The 16,873-nt window shown below is 43.1% G+C and overlaps 1 protein-coding gene across 1 annotated transcript in view; it reads left to right on the forward strand.

Annotated features, from left to right (window-relative positions):
* Positions 1 to 1,658: 1,658 nt before the first annotated feature.
* LOC134397239 (nuclear GTPase SLIP-GC-like) overlaps positions 1,659 to 16,873 on the forward strand; it is a 55,864-nt gene continuing 40,649 nt past the window's right edge. The window contains exons 1-5 of the mRNA XM_063123714.1: positions 1,659 to 1,744; positions 9,366 to 9,453; positions 11,928 to 12,029; positions 13,805 to 13,910; positions 16,354 to 16,576. Coding sequence (XP_062979784.1) covers positions 9,369 to 9,453; positions 11,928 to 12,029; positions 13,805 to 13,910; positions 16,354 to 16,576 — 516 coding nt within the window. The 5' untranslated portion in view covers positions 1,659 to 1,744; positions 9,366 to 9,368. The remainder of the gene's footprint in view (positions 1,745 to 9,365; positions 9,454 to 11,927; positions 12,030 to 13,804; positions 13,911 to 16,353; positions 16,577 to 16,873) is intronic.

A 16,873-nucleotide genomic window follows, 5' to 3' on the forward strand; every position in this document is an offset into this window, starting at 1 on the left:
TCCTTTGTGGAACACTTCCATGTTCTGAAGGAAGCCCTTCTTCCTTGACCCTGCCTGGTGACCTCTTTGGGTGCTTCCAGATGAGGCTTTTATAGCAGAATTGCTCCGATTCATTCACAGAAAATAATAATAATAATAATAATAATAATAATAATAATAATAATAATATTTCTTATCAGCCTCTCCATCTTGATCGAAGAGGGGAACAACAGTAAGTATAAAATGCATGAAATATTGATTAAAAACATAGTATACTTTGTTAAAACTTCCTAAAAAACATCCTAAAAACATCCTAAAAGCATCCTAAAATTCAGCTGGGTAGGTCTGCCGGAAGAGATCAGTCTTTATAGGTTTCTTAAAATCCAGAAGACTGTTAAGTTGACGATTCTCTCCTGGCAGGCCATTCCATAGTCTGGGAGCAGCAGAAGAAAACTTCCTCTGGGCAATACCTGTCAGCCTTGTTTTTGTTGACTGGAGTAAATTCTCCCCAGAGGACCTGAGTCTGCGGGGTGGATTGTACGGGAGAAGGCGACACCACAGGTAGCCTGGACCCAAACCATGTAGGGCTTTAAAGGTGATAACCAACACTTTATGCTTTGCCTGGAAACTAATTGGCAGCCAGTGAAGAGATTTTAAGACTGGTGTAATGTGGTCACCCCTAGATGTATCGGTGACCAGCCTGGCTGCCATATTTTGGACTAGTTGAAGTTTCTGGACTAGGCACAAAGATAGCTCTATGCAGAGTGTATTTGAGAGTCCAATGTTGTCACCTTTCCATTTCCCCACTACTATCTTTTTCATTACTGCAGAAGACGCAGCTGGACAGCCCTCTGTCAGGGATGCTTTAGGGCGGATTCCTGCATTGAGCAGGGGGTTGGACTCGATGGCCTTGTAGGCCCCTTCCAACTCTGCTATTCTATGTTTCTATGTAAATCTGTTAAGAAAAAATGACAGAGTTGGTGCACAAGACTTCCTGAGTTGTAGCACTGGGACACCCTCTGCCCCCTTTCTGGAAGCATCCCTAGGCTTAATGGTACTTTTCCTGACCTGGTGTAAACATTCTAACTGAACTTCAACTTCGTCCTTAACAATCTCCTCCTTTTCAGAACTTTCATCTTTTGAAGTCAAATGTTAGTGTGTTGGATTTCCCTGGCAATTTTACAGTAATATATACATTAGATTTGTTAGCAGAAAGCTGTAGAAGCAGTTTGCATTCTGAGAGCCTAACTAGACGTGACATGGGAGATTGTGCCCCAAAGATGCCCCCAAACTCTTGACAATAAATGCCACATCCAGGATCAAATAGCAGGGGGGCGGCGGCTATCTCACTAGAAATAGGTAAAGGGAGGAAAGGGATAAACATCTCTTCTGCAGGTAATATGCTTCTGACCTGGGAAGTGGGCATTTAGGCTTGCTTTTTTTTTTTCTTAAAAAAAAGTTGCATAACATAAGTCTTTGGCCCACAGTCAATGGTGAGAGAGTCCTCCCCCCCGCTTCCTCCTCCTCCTCCTCCTCCTCCTCCCACCCTGTCGATTTGCATTGTTCATAACTGAGTCGGACTTTCAGCTCCTCCCAGACATCTTTGTAGGTATAATTTAGAACTTTCTTTTTCGTTTTCCTGGCTGAAACTCAGTAGGGCTGCAATCATTACATAAAAAGCAGCTTCTTGGTCTCCGCTAGGACTGTGCCAGGAACTTTGGAGTTGATTGCAGGCTTGCAGAGAACGGATCCACCAAATCCCCAGGTAAGAAGAGTTTCTCCTGCCACTGGTCTCCAGTGTTAGGAGATTTGCTTTCCCACCATGGCTTCCAGATGTCTCCGTCTGGCAAACTTAGCGGTTTTGCAAACTGCACTAATGTTTCCTTGTACTTAGTATCAGCCTCGAACCAGAGACACAGCTTCAAATCCCCATTTAGCTATGAAACTCACTAAGTGACTTTCACCCATTCCCCACCATCTCTCAGCCAACTGTACAGAGTTGATGTGAAAATAAAATTTGGGGTGGGGAGGTGAGAGAACTATGCATGCTACTCTGAGTTCCATGGAGAAAGGATGGGATAAAAATAGGGTGAGCATATGACCGGATTTGGCTGGATTTGCCCGGGTTTTTGGTGACAAATCCAGGAGGGGAGGGGGAATCCAGTTTTTTCCAACCTTCGCCAGCCAGAGAGCAGCTCTAATGGGAATTAACAAAAATGCTTATAACTTTGTCATTTTTAAGATAAAGACATTTATTTATTTATTTATTTATTTATTACATTTTTATACCGCCCAATAGCCGAAGCTCTCTGGGCGGTTCACAAAAATTAAAACCACAGTAAAACACCCAACAGGTTAAAACACAATTACGAAATACAATATAAAAAGCGCAACCAGGATAAAACCACACAGCAAAGTTGATATAAGATTAAAATACAGAGTTAAAACAGTAAAATTTAAATTTAAGTTAAAATTAAGTGTTAAAATACTGAGTGAATAAAAAGGTCTTCAGCTGGCGACGAAAGCAGTACAGTGTAGGCACCAGGCGGACCTCTCTGGGGAGCTCGTTCCACAACCGGGGTGCCACAGCGGAGAAAGCCCTCCTCCTAGTAACCACCTGCCTCACTTCCTTTTGACATGAAACTTGGCACAATGGTAGGTTGTAGGTAGGGCTTTAGTCATACCAAATTTGAAACAGATCCATTGAATTTTTTTGGAATTTTTCAAAAATTGAGGTTTATAATTATTATTTTTAAAATCGTCATTTTTAAAGATAAAGAGCTGAAACCGCACCATGATAGGTTTTAGGTAGAGCTTTAGCCACACCAAATTTGAAACAGATCCGTTCATCCATTGATTTTTTAGGAATTTTTCAAAAATTGAGGTTTTAAAATTATTATTTTTAAAATCGTCATTTTTAAAGATAAAGAGATGAAACTTTACACCATGATAGGTTTTAGGTAGAGCTTTTGCCACACCAGATTTGAAACAGACCTGTTCATCCATTGATTTTTTAGGATTTTTTTTTAAAAAATTGAGGTTCTAAAATTATTATTTTGAAAATCATCATTTTTAAAGATAAAGAGATGAAACTTGGCACCATGATAGGTTATAGGTAGAGCTTTAGCCATACCAAATTTGAAACAGATCCGTTCATCCATTGATTTTTTAGGAATTTTTCAGAAATTGAAGTTTTAAAATTATTATTTTTAAAATTGTCATTTTTAAAGATAGAGATGAAACTTGGTGCCATGATAGGTTATAGGTAGAGCTTTAGCCATACCAAATTTGAAATACATCCGTTCATCCATTGATTTTTAGTAATTTTTTAAAATTTGAGGATTTAATTTTTTTTAAAAATGTTATTTTTAAACATAAAGAGATGAAACTTGGTACCTTGATTGCTCTTAACAAGGACTTCAGCTATGCCAATTTTGAAACAGATCTGTTCATCCATTGAGTTTTAAGATTTTTTTTAAAGTTTGAGGTTTAATTTTTTTTTTTTTTTAGAAATGACGTTTTTAAAGATAAAGGGCTGAAAGCTGGCACTATGATAGCTCTTAAGGAGAGATTTAATCATGCCAAGTTTGAATCAGATCTGTTCGTCCATTTTTAAAAGGATTGTTTTAAAAGTTCAAAGTTTTAAAATTATTGTTTTTTAAAACTGCTGGAGCCATATCCTTCAAACTCAGGTTGTCAAACCTCCTCTTTGGGGTGTTGCACATTGAGCAGTTTCAGCCCTTGGCATTAAGGGGATCTCCAGTCTTTAGGTAAGAAGTCCTGGGCAAGCAGGGCACCTTTCCTGTGGCAGATTTGGTGTGCAGTCGGGTACCTGGAGCTCAGCAGAGGCAAGGCATCCACAAATCAAAATGTGGGAAAGGAGAGATCAGTCAGCTAGGGTGACCATATGAAAAGGAGGACAGGGCTCCTGTATCTTTAACAGTAATGTAGAAAAAGGAATTTCAGCAGGTATCAATTAAAGAAGGTGAAATTCCCTCTTCATCACAACAGTTAAAGCCACACTAGCTATAGTAGAGTGGCAAGATACAAAAGAGGGCAGGGCTTCTGCAGCTTTAACTGTTGTGATGAAGAGGGAATTCCACCCTCTTCAATTGACACCCGCTGAAATTCCCTTTTCTACATTACTGTTAAAGATACAGGAGCCCTGTCCTCCTTTTCATATGGTCACCCTAGGAGTCAAAGCAGCCCACAGGGCAAAACAGAATGGGCCAGAGGTCTTTTTCTCAAAGTTCCACATCATGGGCGATGAAGGGTCATCTTTAGAGAAAAACTCTCACAACCAACGGTAAGGTGCCAGTCGAGAGAGAGGCTCTTGTCTTTGCGGATGCCCTGTTGCTGCGAATGTTGGCATGAAATTCAGCTTGCAATGAGTGAAGACACAGTCAGAAAAGATATTTGAGGGAAGGGGAGAATGTAACACACAGAGTATAGCAAAAGCTTCAAAGTACAGCAAAACTTACAAAAGTAGGAGTGAGTGAAGTTAATTTCAGATACATTGAATCTCTCACTTGTTCTTTATTTCAGTGATTTTTACATTAAGATGCTATGTAGAACAGATTTGTCTTTAATGTGTGCTGTAAAATCAGACATGTGACCAAGGATATGCTGGACACGCAGACAATGTTGTCCTCCTTTTTGGTTTCCAAAATATGATCACCCTAATAGTATGGATCAGCTTTTCAGGATTGTGAGGGGGGCTGTCTTCATGGCACCGCGTTGGTGCCTCACTGCCACCAAACCCTCCACTATCCACTGTGCTTGTAGGTGGGAAGAGTTGGGCTGACCTTGCTCTGGCTGGAAAAGTCAGGGTAAGTCCCCAAACTTCAAGCATGCATCTTTGCCCCAGGGTGCCTTCGAATCTGCAGCTGCGTCATCTAACTGACGGAGCAGAGATTTGGAGTCACCCCTGGGCAAAGACTATGCCAAGACAGCCCCAGAGTTAGAGCAAGAAGGGAGTGCCCCAGTTAATGAGTTGAGCTATGTCTCTAGATGCTTGGTTCCAAATCTGTGCCACTTATTGAAAAGTATACAACATGTGTCCTGCTTTGGCTGTAGCAAGCTGCAAGTGCACTGGAGGCAGCAAATAGTCAAGCCTACAAGAATTTAGCCAATAAGGTTCAGGTTACAACAGAGGTGGTTTAATTCCAGGCAGAGGTCAGAGTACAGTCAGTCAGTCAGTCAAGAGGAAAAGACAGCAGCAAGAGTGGTCAGGATAACGAGGAAGAAGTCAAACACAGTAAACCAGTCAGGGTACGTTAAGCTGTCCAGAAGCTGAGTTGTTAGGCAGTCCAAAAGGTCAAGGAAACAGGGCTTCAATCACAGACACATTTCAGGAGGCAAGATCGAAGTCAGGATTGGACCAAGTTGTCCCAACGCCGGATGGATCCTGTGGGAATCTGCACTGATGTTATTCTAACGTTATGAATGGGTTACTGTGATGCACAGCGTCACGTGACCCTGTGTCTCTAACGTTGTAAATGAGTTGTACTTACTGGTTCTGTTTCGTTGTCCCCTTTCGCTGTTGCTTAGCTGTAGCACTGATATTGATGCATGTGCCTCGTTCTATCGGTCATTTTCCTCTTCCTCTTCTCTGAAAGCAGCAGAGCTGCTGGGTTTGCTCCGCCCACTTCCTGTTCTCCTTCCTTCGCTTCAGCCCGTTTGCTATCTTATCTGCTACAGCAGTTGGAGCTTCATCACACCAGCGTTATACTGTGCAATCACTGACCATTGCGTGCAAAGGACTCAGAAGTTTCCCACCTTAAAATCTGCTTTGATTGTGAAGTAGTCCCATGCATCCTGCCTCAATTGTGCTCCTTTTGCAAAAGATTCGCCCTAATTCCGAGCCGCCACTGCGGGCACAGGAGCAGGATTTTAAACAAATGCTTACATCTGCGAAAGCTTTAAAGATAAAGACACCAAAATCGGCACAGTAATGGATATTAGGGAGAGCTTTAAGCATACCAAATTTGACTTGAATTAGGTCATCCGGTGATTTTTTATGATTTTTTTTTTACATTTCCCCCCTCTTTGCAAAGTATCTGAGGAGTGCTAAATTCACTTCCTGGTAAGCAAAGGATCGCTGTAGCTCCATGCAGGAAAATTAACACAGGTCTCTGCTCCCAGTCCAAAACTCTAACCAGCGGGGCTTAAATGGTGTGTTTGAAATAATCCCAACAGCTGCTAGGGTGACCATATGACCCGGATTTGCCCGGATATATCCGGATTTTTGCTGTAAACCGGCAGATCCGGGAGGGGGAGGGGAAATCCAGGTTTTTTGCAAAGAGCAGCTCTAATGGGAATTAACAAAAATGCTTATAACTCCGTCATTTTTTAAGATAAAGACATGAAACTTGGCACAATGATAGCTCTTAGGAAGGGCTTTAGTCATACCAAATTTGAAACAGATCTGTTCATCTACTGATTTTTTACAAATTTTTTAAAAATTAAGGTTTTAAAATTATTATTTTTAAAATCGTCATTTTTAAAGATAAAGACATGAAACTTTGCACCATGAAAGGACTTAGGTAGAGCTTTAGCCACTCCAAATTTAAAACAGATCTGTTCATCCATTGATTTTTTAGGAATTTTTTAAAAATTGAGGTTTTAAAATTATTATTTTTAAAATCATCATTCTTAAAGATAAAGCGATGAAACTTTGTACCATGATAGGATTTAGGTAGAGCTTTAGCCACACCAAATTTGAAAGAGATCCGCTCATCCATTGATTTTTTAGGAATTTTTTAAAAAATGACGTTTTAAAATTATTATTTTTTAAACTGTCATTTTTAAAGATAAAGAGCTGAAACTTAGCTTTTAGGTAGAGCTTTAGCCATACCAAATTGAAACAGATCTGGGGCCAGTAGCATACCCTGTTAACAACAACAGCAGCTTGCAATGAGTGAAGATACAGTCAGAAAAAATATTTGAGGGAAGGGGAGAATGTAACACTTTTTATACTGTTGTTTTTATACTGTTTTTATGTTTTTTAAATTTTTGTATACTTTTAATGTTTACTATTTTTAATTGTTGTAAACCGCCCAGAGAGCTTCAGCTGTGGGGCAGTATATAAATGTAATAAAATAAATAAATAAATAAATAAATAAAATAACACAAAGAGTATAGCAAAAGCTTCAAAGTACAGCAAAACCTACAAAAGTAGGATTGAGTGAAGTTAATTTCAGATACATTGAATCTCTCACTTGTTCTTTATTTCAGTGATTTTAACATTAAGATGTTATGAAGAAGAGATTTGTCTTAAATGTGTGCTGTAAAATCAGACATGTGACCAAGGCTATGTTCGGGTGGGCACGCCCCCTTGGTGCTGGACACGCCCCCTTGGGGGCGACCATGTTGTCCTCCTTTTTGTTTTCCAAAATATGGTCACCCTAAAACAGGCCTCACCGTCTGCGCTGCTGAATGTTTTCAGTTTGGTCACCCATCCAAACCCTGACCAGACCCGGACCTTCTTAGCTTGTGTAAAGATATTTTGGGAGGGGGTTTGTGTGTGCTTATGACTATTGCCCTGCACTGCTGGCTAGGAACGAGGCAGGAAGTGGGCGGAGCAAACCGAGCAGCTCTGCTACTTTCAGAGAAGAGGAAGAACACTGAAACAATTGAACAGTACGCCCTGCAGTAACGTTACAGTTAAACTCAAGTAATGCTACATTCGTGCCCCGTTACGTTAAAAGCTGATACGGATAACAACGTTAGAAATGGACACTAGCAACGTTAGAAGACTAGTGTTGATCATCCCAGTTTCCCACAGTGGTTAACTGGATGCCTCTGGGAACTCCACAAGGAGGACATGAGTGCAATGGCCTCCTCACACTGTCTCCAACCCCCAGTAATTGGTTTTCAGAGACTTGCTACTTCTGATCCCTGCTATAATATATAGCTACCATGACGAGTAGCGATTGATTTGGTAGCCCTCTCCTCCATGAATTTCTCTAATCCCCTTTTAAAGCCTTCTAAGTTTCTGTCCAGCACCACATCCCATGCAAGCAAATTCCATAGTTTAACTATGCATTGTGGGGAAAAGTCCTTTTTGCCAGTCCTAAATCTCTTGTCATTAGCCAGGGTTCTAGTATTGTGTGTTTGAGAGAAAAAGTAAACTAAGAAGTCCTTTCTTTGTAGGATCATTGCTCCAGGACTTGATCACTTTGGTGGCCCTTGATAACGGATTGTTTACTCTACTCTTTTCATATTTATTCATATTTAACAGTTCTGTAGAAGTTTCCCAACTTGAACTTGGGGGTTTTGCCCTGACTGGGACATGAACCATACTGCCCAAGAATATTTTTCGCAATGTTCCCTATTCCCCAGGCCAAGCTTTCTGCCAGTAACAGATCAAAAACAAACTTTGGTTGGGACAGCCATTTTAGCTATGCCTCTTTGATAGGCCTGAAATGATGATTGCCTTAACACTGCCTACACCATGATGCTCTGCTTAAAGCGATCTAGTTCTTCTACGATGTCTCAAAGAATGTATTTATTTATTTATTTATTGCATTTCTATACCGCCCAATAGCCAGAGCTCTCTGGGCAGTTCACAAAAATTAAAAACGTTCAACGTATTAAACAACAGTATAAAACCATAATATAAAATACAATATAAAAGCTCAATCGGATAAAAACAGCAGCAATGCAAAATTACAAATTTAAAACACCAAGTTAAAGTTTACAAATTTAAAACACCACAGCTGGTTTGCTGAGAGAGAGGTTCGCTTAGCGCCTACTATTGTACTCTTTCTGGCACCAGGTGAAGACTTTTGTATTCTCCCAGCATTTTAGCATTCTAGTCTTTTAGTGCTGCTGTTTTAAATATGTATTTTAAATCTCTGCATTGCTGCTAGGCTTTGATGATGATGATGATTACATTTATATCCCACCATTTTTTCCTCCAAGGAACCCAAGGCGGTGATCATAATCCTCCTCCTCTCCATGCTATCCTCACAACCACAACCCTGTGAGGTAGGTTGGGCTGAGAGTCTGTGACTGGCCCAAAGTCACCCAGTGGGTTTCCATGGGCTAAGTGGGGACTAGAACCCGGATCTCCCGACTCCCAGTCCAACACCTTACCCACTACACCACACAAGCTCTCTGTTCTGGTTGTATTTTTTATACTGTAATTTTAAACTTTTTAAATTTTATGTTGTTTTTATGCTGTACTTTATCATTTCAATTTTAGTGAACCACCCAGAGAGCTTTGACTATTGGGTGATCTAGAAACGTAATAAATAAATAGAGCTGTCAAGTATGTGTGCAACTGTTATATATTCTGTTAAAGCCAGTGTGAAATGCCAGCGCAAGATACAGATCTGAGGTCCATAATAATTGTGTATCTCCTTTTGAATTGATGCTTCCAGACCATGGCCACTGGGAATCCCAATGCCTCCCCCACAGTAACTGAGACTGAAGACAACGAGATGGAGTTGTTGACTGAAGAGCCCAGAGGTAAGGCCTGAAGGAGTGTGGTGCGTTTTCCTCTCTGCTCCCCACCATTCTGCTCAACAGAGCTGGACAGTCAGAAAGCTCAATTCTGTCCTTCTTCCAGCAGCAAGGGGAGATGAGGGGCGACAAAGGCCCTGCTTCTCTGCCTGGGTGAAATTGTTAAGAGCGTGAGACTCCCTGTTGCAAAGCTTTGAGAGGCTGGGTGGTACCAGGAGGACACAAGAGAGAACTGGCCTGACTACGTAAGCAGCCACTTGGGCCCCCACTCTTAATAGGAGTGCCAGGGATGCAGCGTGCCACCACAGAGGTATTCCGCAGGGTCCCTCAAAATGCTGGATCTTGGGTCAGGCAACACAGTTCTTTGTGGTGGCGGAAGGTCATGGGTTTGGTTGTAGACCACCTTCCTCAAGCAATTTTGCTATGGTTAATATTGTTATCATGACTTTATTATTCATGCATTTTAACATAAAGGTACCAGGTTTTGCGCAACGGTTACATGATAAGTAGACATGTCTAAAGGTTTGCATGCTATGAAAGGTGGAACAAAGTGAGGGAGGAAGGAGGAGGTAAAAGGAGAATCAGTCAGACGGGGTTGCTGAGAATCATAGAATCATAGAATAGTGGAAGGGGCCTAAAGGGCCATCGAGTCCAACCCCCTGCTCAAGGCAGGAATCCACCCTAAAGCATCCCTGACAGAGGGTTGTCCAGCTGCCTCTTGAAGGCCTCCAGTGTGGGAGAGCCCACAACCTCCCTAGGTAACTGATTCCACTGTCGTACTGCTCTAACAGTCAGGAAGTTTTTCCTGATGTCCAGCTGGAATCTGGCTTCCTTTAACTTGAGCCCGTTATTCCATGTCCTGCACTCTGGGAGGATCGAGAAGAGATCCTGGCCCTTGACTATGAAAGCAGCCACTGTGACCACAATACCCAGGGGGGTGAGATGAGTTTGAGGAGATGCTTGGAACTGGTAATGGAGACGAGATGGACAGCAGGTGGGAAGGCTATCTTTTTAGATGGGGAGCTTCTCCAATAGCTGCTCCATGCTCAATAGATGCCCTCGGAGGAAAACATAAGGCATCTTATGAACACCTGTAAGCTTTAGGGTGGGATGGCCACTCATGCAACACTGAAAAAGAAGCCAAAAGAAGACACACATTTACACAAAATCTGCATTTTTGCCTGTATATGCAAATTGGAACCAATTTCTAGAATCTAATATTTCATGGAAGGCAGCTAATTTGTTTCCAGCTAAATTATTCAATTTATTTGCACCTCCCCCAGATGAACCCTATTCAGTTCCTCTTCAATTAATTTACCCCCAAGTAATTTCCTATGTAGATTCTGCTCTACAATAATTTCCCCTTAAATTGGTTGTCCCATTAATCAATCATCCCCCCCACCCCTAAATTAAATTCAAAAAATAAATAGAACGCCTGGGTATGCAACTCCATTCAGTAGGGGTGGGACCACAATACATTAGTCCCCCACCCCTTGGAAATCTGCCAAAAGCATTAATGTAAGTGAAAAGCTTCACATTTACGGGTGCCCACCACCAGAAGTTGTTCAGAAACATCTCTGGAGGGAGCGTACCTTCTGCCTGTTTAGGATTAGGACTTCAGTAATGGGTACTGGTGGCCATGCCTCTGTTTCCTTGATGTGAGGTACTTGAATTGGTGTCAAAGCTCTCACACGTAGATCTGGGCTGGCACAGAAATTAAGCACATGTTTAAAGTGTATCTCCCTGAGCCTGACTGCACCCTGTCCCAGATCGGACCATCAGCTGCCCCTGGGAGTGCTGAGGGTCAAGCAATCTTTGAGGTGACTTGTCCAGGGCTTTATATGCCAATAATAAAACCTTGAACCTTTCAACAATGGTGTTACAGGCTGTTGAGAAAGGGCTCCAGTCTACAGCCTCACAGCTGCATTCTGCAACAGCTGCAGCTTCCATTTCAACTCCAAGGGAAGCCCCACATAGAGTATATTGCAGCAGTCCAACCTTGAGGTTCCTAATGCCTGGACTACGTGGTCCAGCTATCCCCAGGAATGGCCGCAGCTGCTGTACCTGCTGAAGTTGGTAAAAGGTGCTGCTAGTCACTGAGGTCACCTGGGCCTCCAGTGACAAAGATGAATGCAGGAGCACCCCCAGGCTCTGCCCCTGGTCCTCCAGAGGGAGTGTAACCCCATCCCAGGCAGGCAGCTGACCTATATCCTGGCCCTGGGAGCCACCCACTCACAGAGCCTCCATCTTGCCAGGAGTCAGACTCAGCTTATTGGCCCTCATCCAGCCGAGCACTGCGTCCAGGTAGTGGTCCAGAGCCTGCACAGCCACACCGGATTCGATGTTACGGAGGAAGAGAGCTGGGTACCCTCAGCGTACTGATGACACTTCACTTCAAATCTCCTACTGATGCTTGGGGCTTGAGTGTCCGATGTGGTTGAGATTTTGCTAACTGGAACACTGTGTATACATTCAATAAGGAGCTGAGGAGGACTCCACAGCTGAAACGCCGCGCAAGCGAAGGAGGAGAGAAGACAAGTACCAAGTCTTTGAATCAAGGGAGAAAGAGATCCTGAAGAAGTGTACGTACGAAGGGGAGGTCAGCCCCACTCTCCTGTGATAAGGGTTAAGGGCAGGCTGGGTGGGGGGCAAAGACAGAACCTGGGGTGGGTGGGGGGCTTCCCCAGTGCTGAAGTATGTATGTATGTATTTATTTATTTATTACATTTTTATACCACCCAATAGCCGAAGCGCTCTGGGTGGTTCACAAAAATTAAAACCATAATAAAACAACCAACAGGTTAAAAACACAAATACAAAATACAGTATAAAAAGCACAACCAGGATAAAAACCACGCAGCAAAATTGATATAAGATTAAAATACAGAGTTAAAACAGCAAAATTTAAATTTAAGTTAAAATTAAGTGTTCAAATACTGAGAGAATAAAAAGGTCTTCAGCTGGCGACGGAAGGAGTACAGTGTAGGCGCCAGGCGGACGGCTCTGGGGAGCTCATTCCACAGCCGGGGTGCCACAGCGGAGAAAGCCCTCCTCCTAGTAGCCACCTCAGCAGGGACTCACGGAGAAGGGCCCCTGTAGATGATCTTAAGGTCCGGGCAGGTACATATGGGAGGAGGCGTTCCTTCAATAACCTGGCCACAAACTGTTTAGGGCTTTGAATGTCAATACTAGCACTTTGAATCGGGCCCGGACCTGGACTGGCAGCCAATGAAGTTGTAAAAGGACTGGCGTAATGTGATCTCGCCGGCCAGTCCCTGTTAATAAACGGGCTGCCCTGTTTTGTACCAGCTGAAGCTTCCGGACTGTTTTCAAAGGCAGCCCCACGTATAACGCATTGCAGTAATCCAAATGAGAGGTTATCAGAGCATGGATTACGCCAGTCCTTTTACAGCTTCATTGGCATGGATAACTGTAGTTAGGCTATCTCTGTCCAGATAAGGGCGTAGTTGGTATATCAACCTAAGCTGCTAAAAGGTGCTCTTTGCCACTGAGTTCACCTGTGCCTCAAGTGACAGTTCTGGATCCAAGAGCACCCCCAAACTACTGACCCATCCTTTAGGGAGAGTACAACCCCGTCCAGGACAGGGCAAACATCACCCCGCCGGACAGATGAACCACCCGCTAACAGTCACCCCCAACCCTATACACAATTCCAGTTGTGTGGGATGTCTTACACATACATGGACAAAATGAAACTAATCCTTCTGCCAGAAATGGCACAAAAGGTGGTGTACAATCAATAACAATGAAAGCTACATGAAAGTAGTTCGGAAGAGACTGCTGGAACCAGGGGTGCCCATCCTTGCCACTTCCTCTGTTCTGCCCTCAACACATGTGACGCTGCATATCTTTCCAGTCAGCCATACTTGGATCCAGTCCACAAATGTAAATCTGCCTTCAGCTTCATTGATAAGACAGCTTTGCTGAGAGACCGCCTTCTCCCATATGGGCTTTGAACAGTGAGCAGTAAATTCAGGTCATTAAATGCTTAGCTGTAGAAGGATGAATGGAAGGTTGGTTAACCAGATTAATTGAGGGAAAAGAGATGGCATGGAGAATGTGAAAGGGCCATGTAAGGCGGCACCTTCTCAGGATGGCAGAGCGAATTGGATCGCACTACATTGAGTGCTGCAGCAGGTACCAGGTTTCATGACAGCATAAACGCTGCAGTTCCCTAGAACCCTTCTTGCCATTACTTGAGTTTCCATGGCCATTGCCTTTTCTCAGCCGAACGTTGTCCAAACCGGGCTCTGCTTACATACTCTGACTCATATCCTATCCCTGTTCCCAGATTCTTCAATTGCACATTCCGCTTATGTGTCTCTGTGTTTTTTAGATGAAAAGCTGGAATCCAAGACAAGGAAGGTTCTCAGCACAACATACGATAAATTGTTTGCTGTTTTGTCCCAGGACACGATGCTAGATGGAGTGAACTATCTCAAGTGAGTCTCCCACCTGATTTCTTCTCAAATATAGGTTAGATCTACACTACTGCTTTATAGTGGTATTGAAGTGCACTGATAACTGTTTTAGGGTGACCCTATGGAAAGGAGGACCGGGCTCCTGTATTTTTAACAGTTGTATTGAAAAGGGAATTTCAGCAGGTGTCATTTGTATATATGGGGACCTGGTGAAATTCCCTCTCCATCACCACAGTTAAAGCTGCAGGAGCCCTGCCCTCTTTTAAATCTGGTCACTCTAGTATAGCTCCTGCAGCTTTAACTGTTGTGATGAAGAGGGAATTTCTCCAGGTTCTCTATATATACAAATGACACCTGGTGAAATCCCCTTTTCTATGCAACTGTTAAAGATACAGGAGCTCTGTCCTCCTTTTCATAGGGTCACCCTACGTAATCATCTTAAAGTAGCAGGCTGGTGCTAGGTCTGTGAGTTAACCTTTAAATGAATTAAACTCATTCCCCACCCCCTTACCATCTCCACAACCCTGCAAGGTAGGCCTGTCCTAGGCCTGTGAGGTAAGTTTAAAACAAACTCAATTAGTTTCTTCTTCTTCTCTCTCTCTCCCCCTCAACACCTGGCCAGGGCTGTCTTGAAGCCATCATCATGATTTTCCTTGTCCCCACAAAAAACAAAAACTACAACTCCCAGCATGCCTTTTGCCCAGAGCTGCAACCTCCTTCCCTTCTGCTCCCGATGGGGCCTAGTAACTGAGGCAGCCAACCCAGGCGCTCTCACTTCAGGCCCAGGATGGTGAGCCACTTCCAGATGATGGCTGCCAAAGCCTGTCAAGTCTTCCCTCCCACCTAAGGCATGCTGGGAGTTGTAGGCGTAAGCCTAGGTCCCTGAATAACGCATTAATTTTTGAACATCTGAGGTGTGGTGGGAGACCACTGGAGAGCGGGCCTTCTTAGTTGTGGCACCCTGCTTATGGATTTCTTTTTCCCAGGTAGGGTTGCCTAGTGACTCCATTAATGGCTTTTAAGTGCCAAGTGAATTTAAAAATAAAATAAAAATCCCAAGGCTTTTTAACTTGGTGAGATTTGTTATGTTGGTTTCCCCACCCTGTTATAACTAAACCACAACATTCCAAGACAGATGCAAGAATTACTGAATAACATTTATGATTTTCATGGAAAAGCCTGATTACACCATTGAAACAGAAGAGTGAATGGAGGAATGACTGACAGCTGAGGCTAGAATGGAATGGTGGGCAGAGTTAGCGGCAATTGGGGAAAGGCAGTTAGAAGGAGAACAAAGACAGCCAGCGAAAGGTTAGGAAAATGGGGGCTGAGTTAGGATGGAGAGATAGTGATACTACAGCTCCCAGCATGCCTTTGGTAGCTCTCAGGTGTCCATGTCCTCTGAGAGACGCTTTCCTCCTCTCGTGGCTGATGCTGCTCCTTGACAAAGCATCGAGGAGTAGCATCGCCAAGGAGGGGAGATAAGCAGCCGTCAGTGGATGCGCACAACTCTGGCCAAGGATGAAGGCTGCGTGTGCGCTTCCCTCAGTTTCTGAGAAAACTGATATCAGGATAGGGTGCTGTTGAGCATGTCCAGAGTTTGGCCTCTCAAAGACCTGCTGTTGTATCTAGCTATGATTTTAAAACCGCAAGTGGGAGGAGGCACCGCAAATGGATGCAGCCTATTTATGTGGGTTGTTTCATTTTATGTGGAATTTGGTTGACTGACATTAGGAATCACAATGGCTGCCAAAGGCCGGTAAGTCTGGCCTCCTACCCAAGGCATGCTGGGAGTTGTAGGCGTAAACCTAGGTTTTTTATTAAATTCTTTAAAAATACTTGACCCCCCAAATTCATGTTTTTAGATTTGTTCTGATCCATGTACACATTGTCCTGTCTGGGTGAACAGCATTAAGGCAATACCATATGTGGAAGTGGGTAAACACTTAGGGACATACGTCACACACATACACAAACACACACACACACACACACACACACACACACACACACACATTCTGCTTTATAGGTAGAGATTATCCAAAATCCTGCAAGACGTCATTCTGGTAAAAATGTGCAAGAAGCATATAGTGTTGCCATGATGGGATCATAATGATTTAACACAAGGTGTAGATCTGACACTGCTCTTCATTTTCTCTTCTCGCCTACAGAAGCTTAAAGCTGTAGTTGTGCTCCTGTGAAATTCCCCTCAATGGCATAAGTTCCATATCGCCTCTGGGACTGTCATTAATCAGTATTGGAAGAATTGCCAAGTCCTAGTCTATTCTATACTCTCTCTCAGCAGGATGTAAAATTCTCTAAGCAACAGTGCAACCTACCCTCACCTAATGTATGAAGCTCCTGAGATGCTGAGATTGTTGTGAGATCTCAAATCAGCAGGTCGCATGCTTCCAGACCCTGGTCCTGCTGCCTGCCCTCAACTCCCTCTCTTTTCCCCTCATAGGGAGCGACTGATCACCTTGAAAAAAAAGTGTTCCTTGGACCCCATTTTCATTGGTTTTCTGGGCCGTACAGGAGCTGGGAAGACCTCCCTGCTCAATGCCATTATAGGGAAGAAGCTGTTCATGCCAGTATCTGGGGAAAAAGCTTGTACTTCATGCATCGTGCAGGTGAAGAAAAGTAAGAGTGAGTTCTACGAGGCTGTAATTCACCTTCTCACAAAAGAGGTGGGTACAATTTCCCTCCTAGGGGTAGAGGAACTGTTGCTTCATTGAATATTTATACCCTGCTTTTTATTATTATTATTATTATTATTATTATTATTATTATTATTATTATTATTATATTACACTTATATACCGCCCCCATAGCCAGGGCTCTCTGGGCGGTTTACAGAAATTCTAAAAAATTAAGATAAAAACGAGTATACAAAATTTAAAATTCTAAAACAAAGAACATACACAAATAAAGCATTAAAAGCCGTTAAAAACTAAACATGTGGGTAATTAAGATGTGCCACTGTA

Source organism: Elgaria multicarinata, chromosome 4 (assembly GCF_023053635.1).
Source record: "Elgaria multicarinata webbii isolate HBS135686 ecotype San Diego chromosome 4, rElgMul1.1.pri, whole genome shotgun sequence".
Taxonomy (NCBI): domain Eukaryota; kingdom Metazoa; phylum Chordata; class Lepidosauria; order Squamata; family Anguidae; genus Elgaria; species Elgaria multicarinata.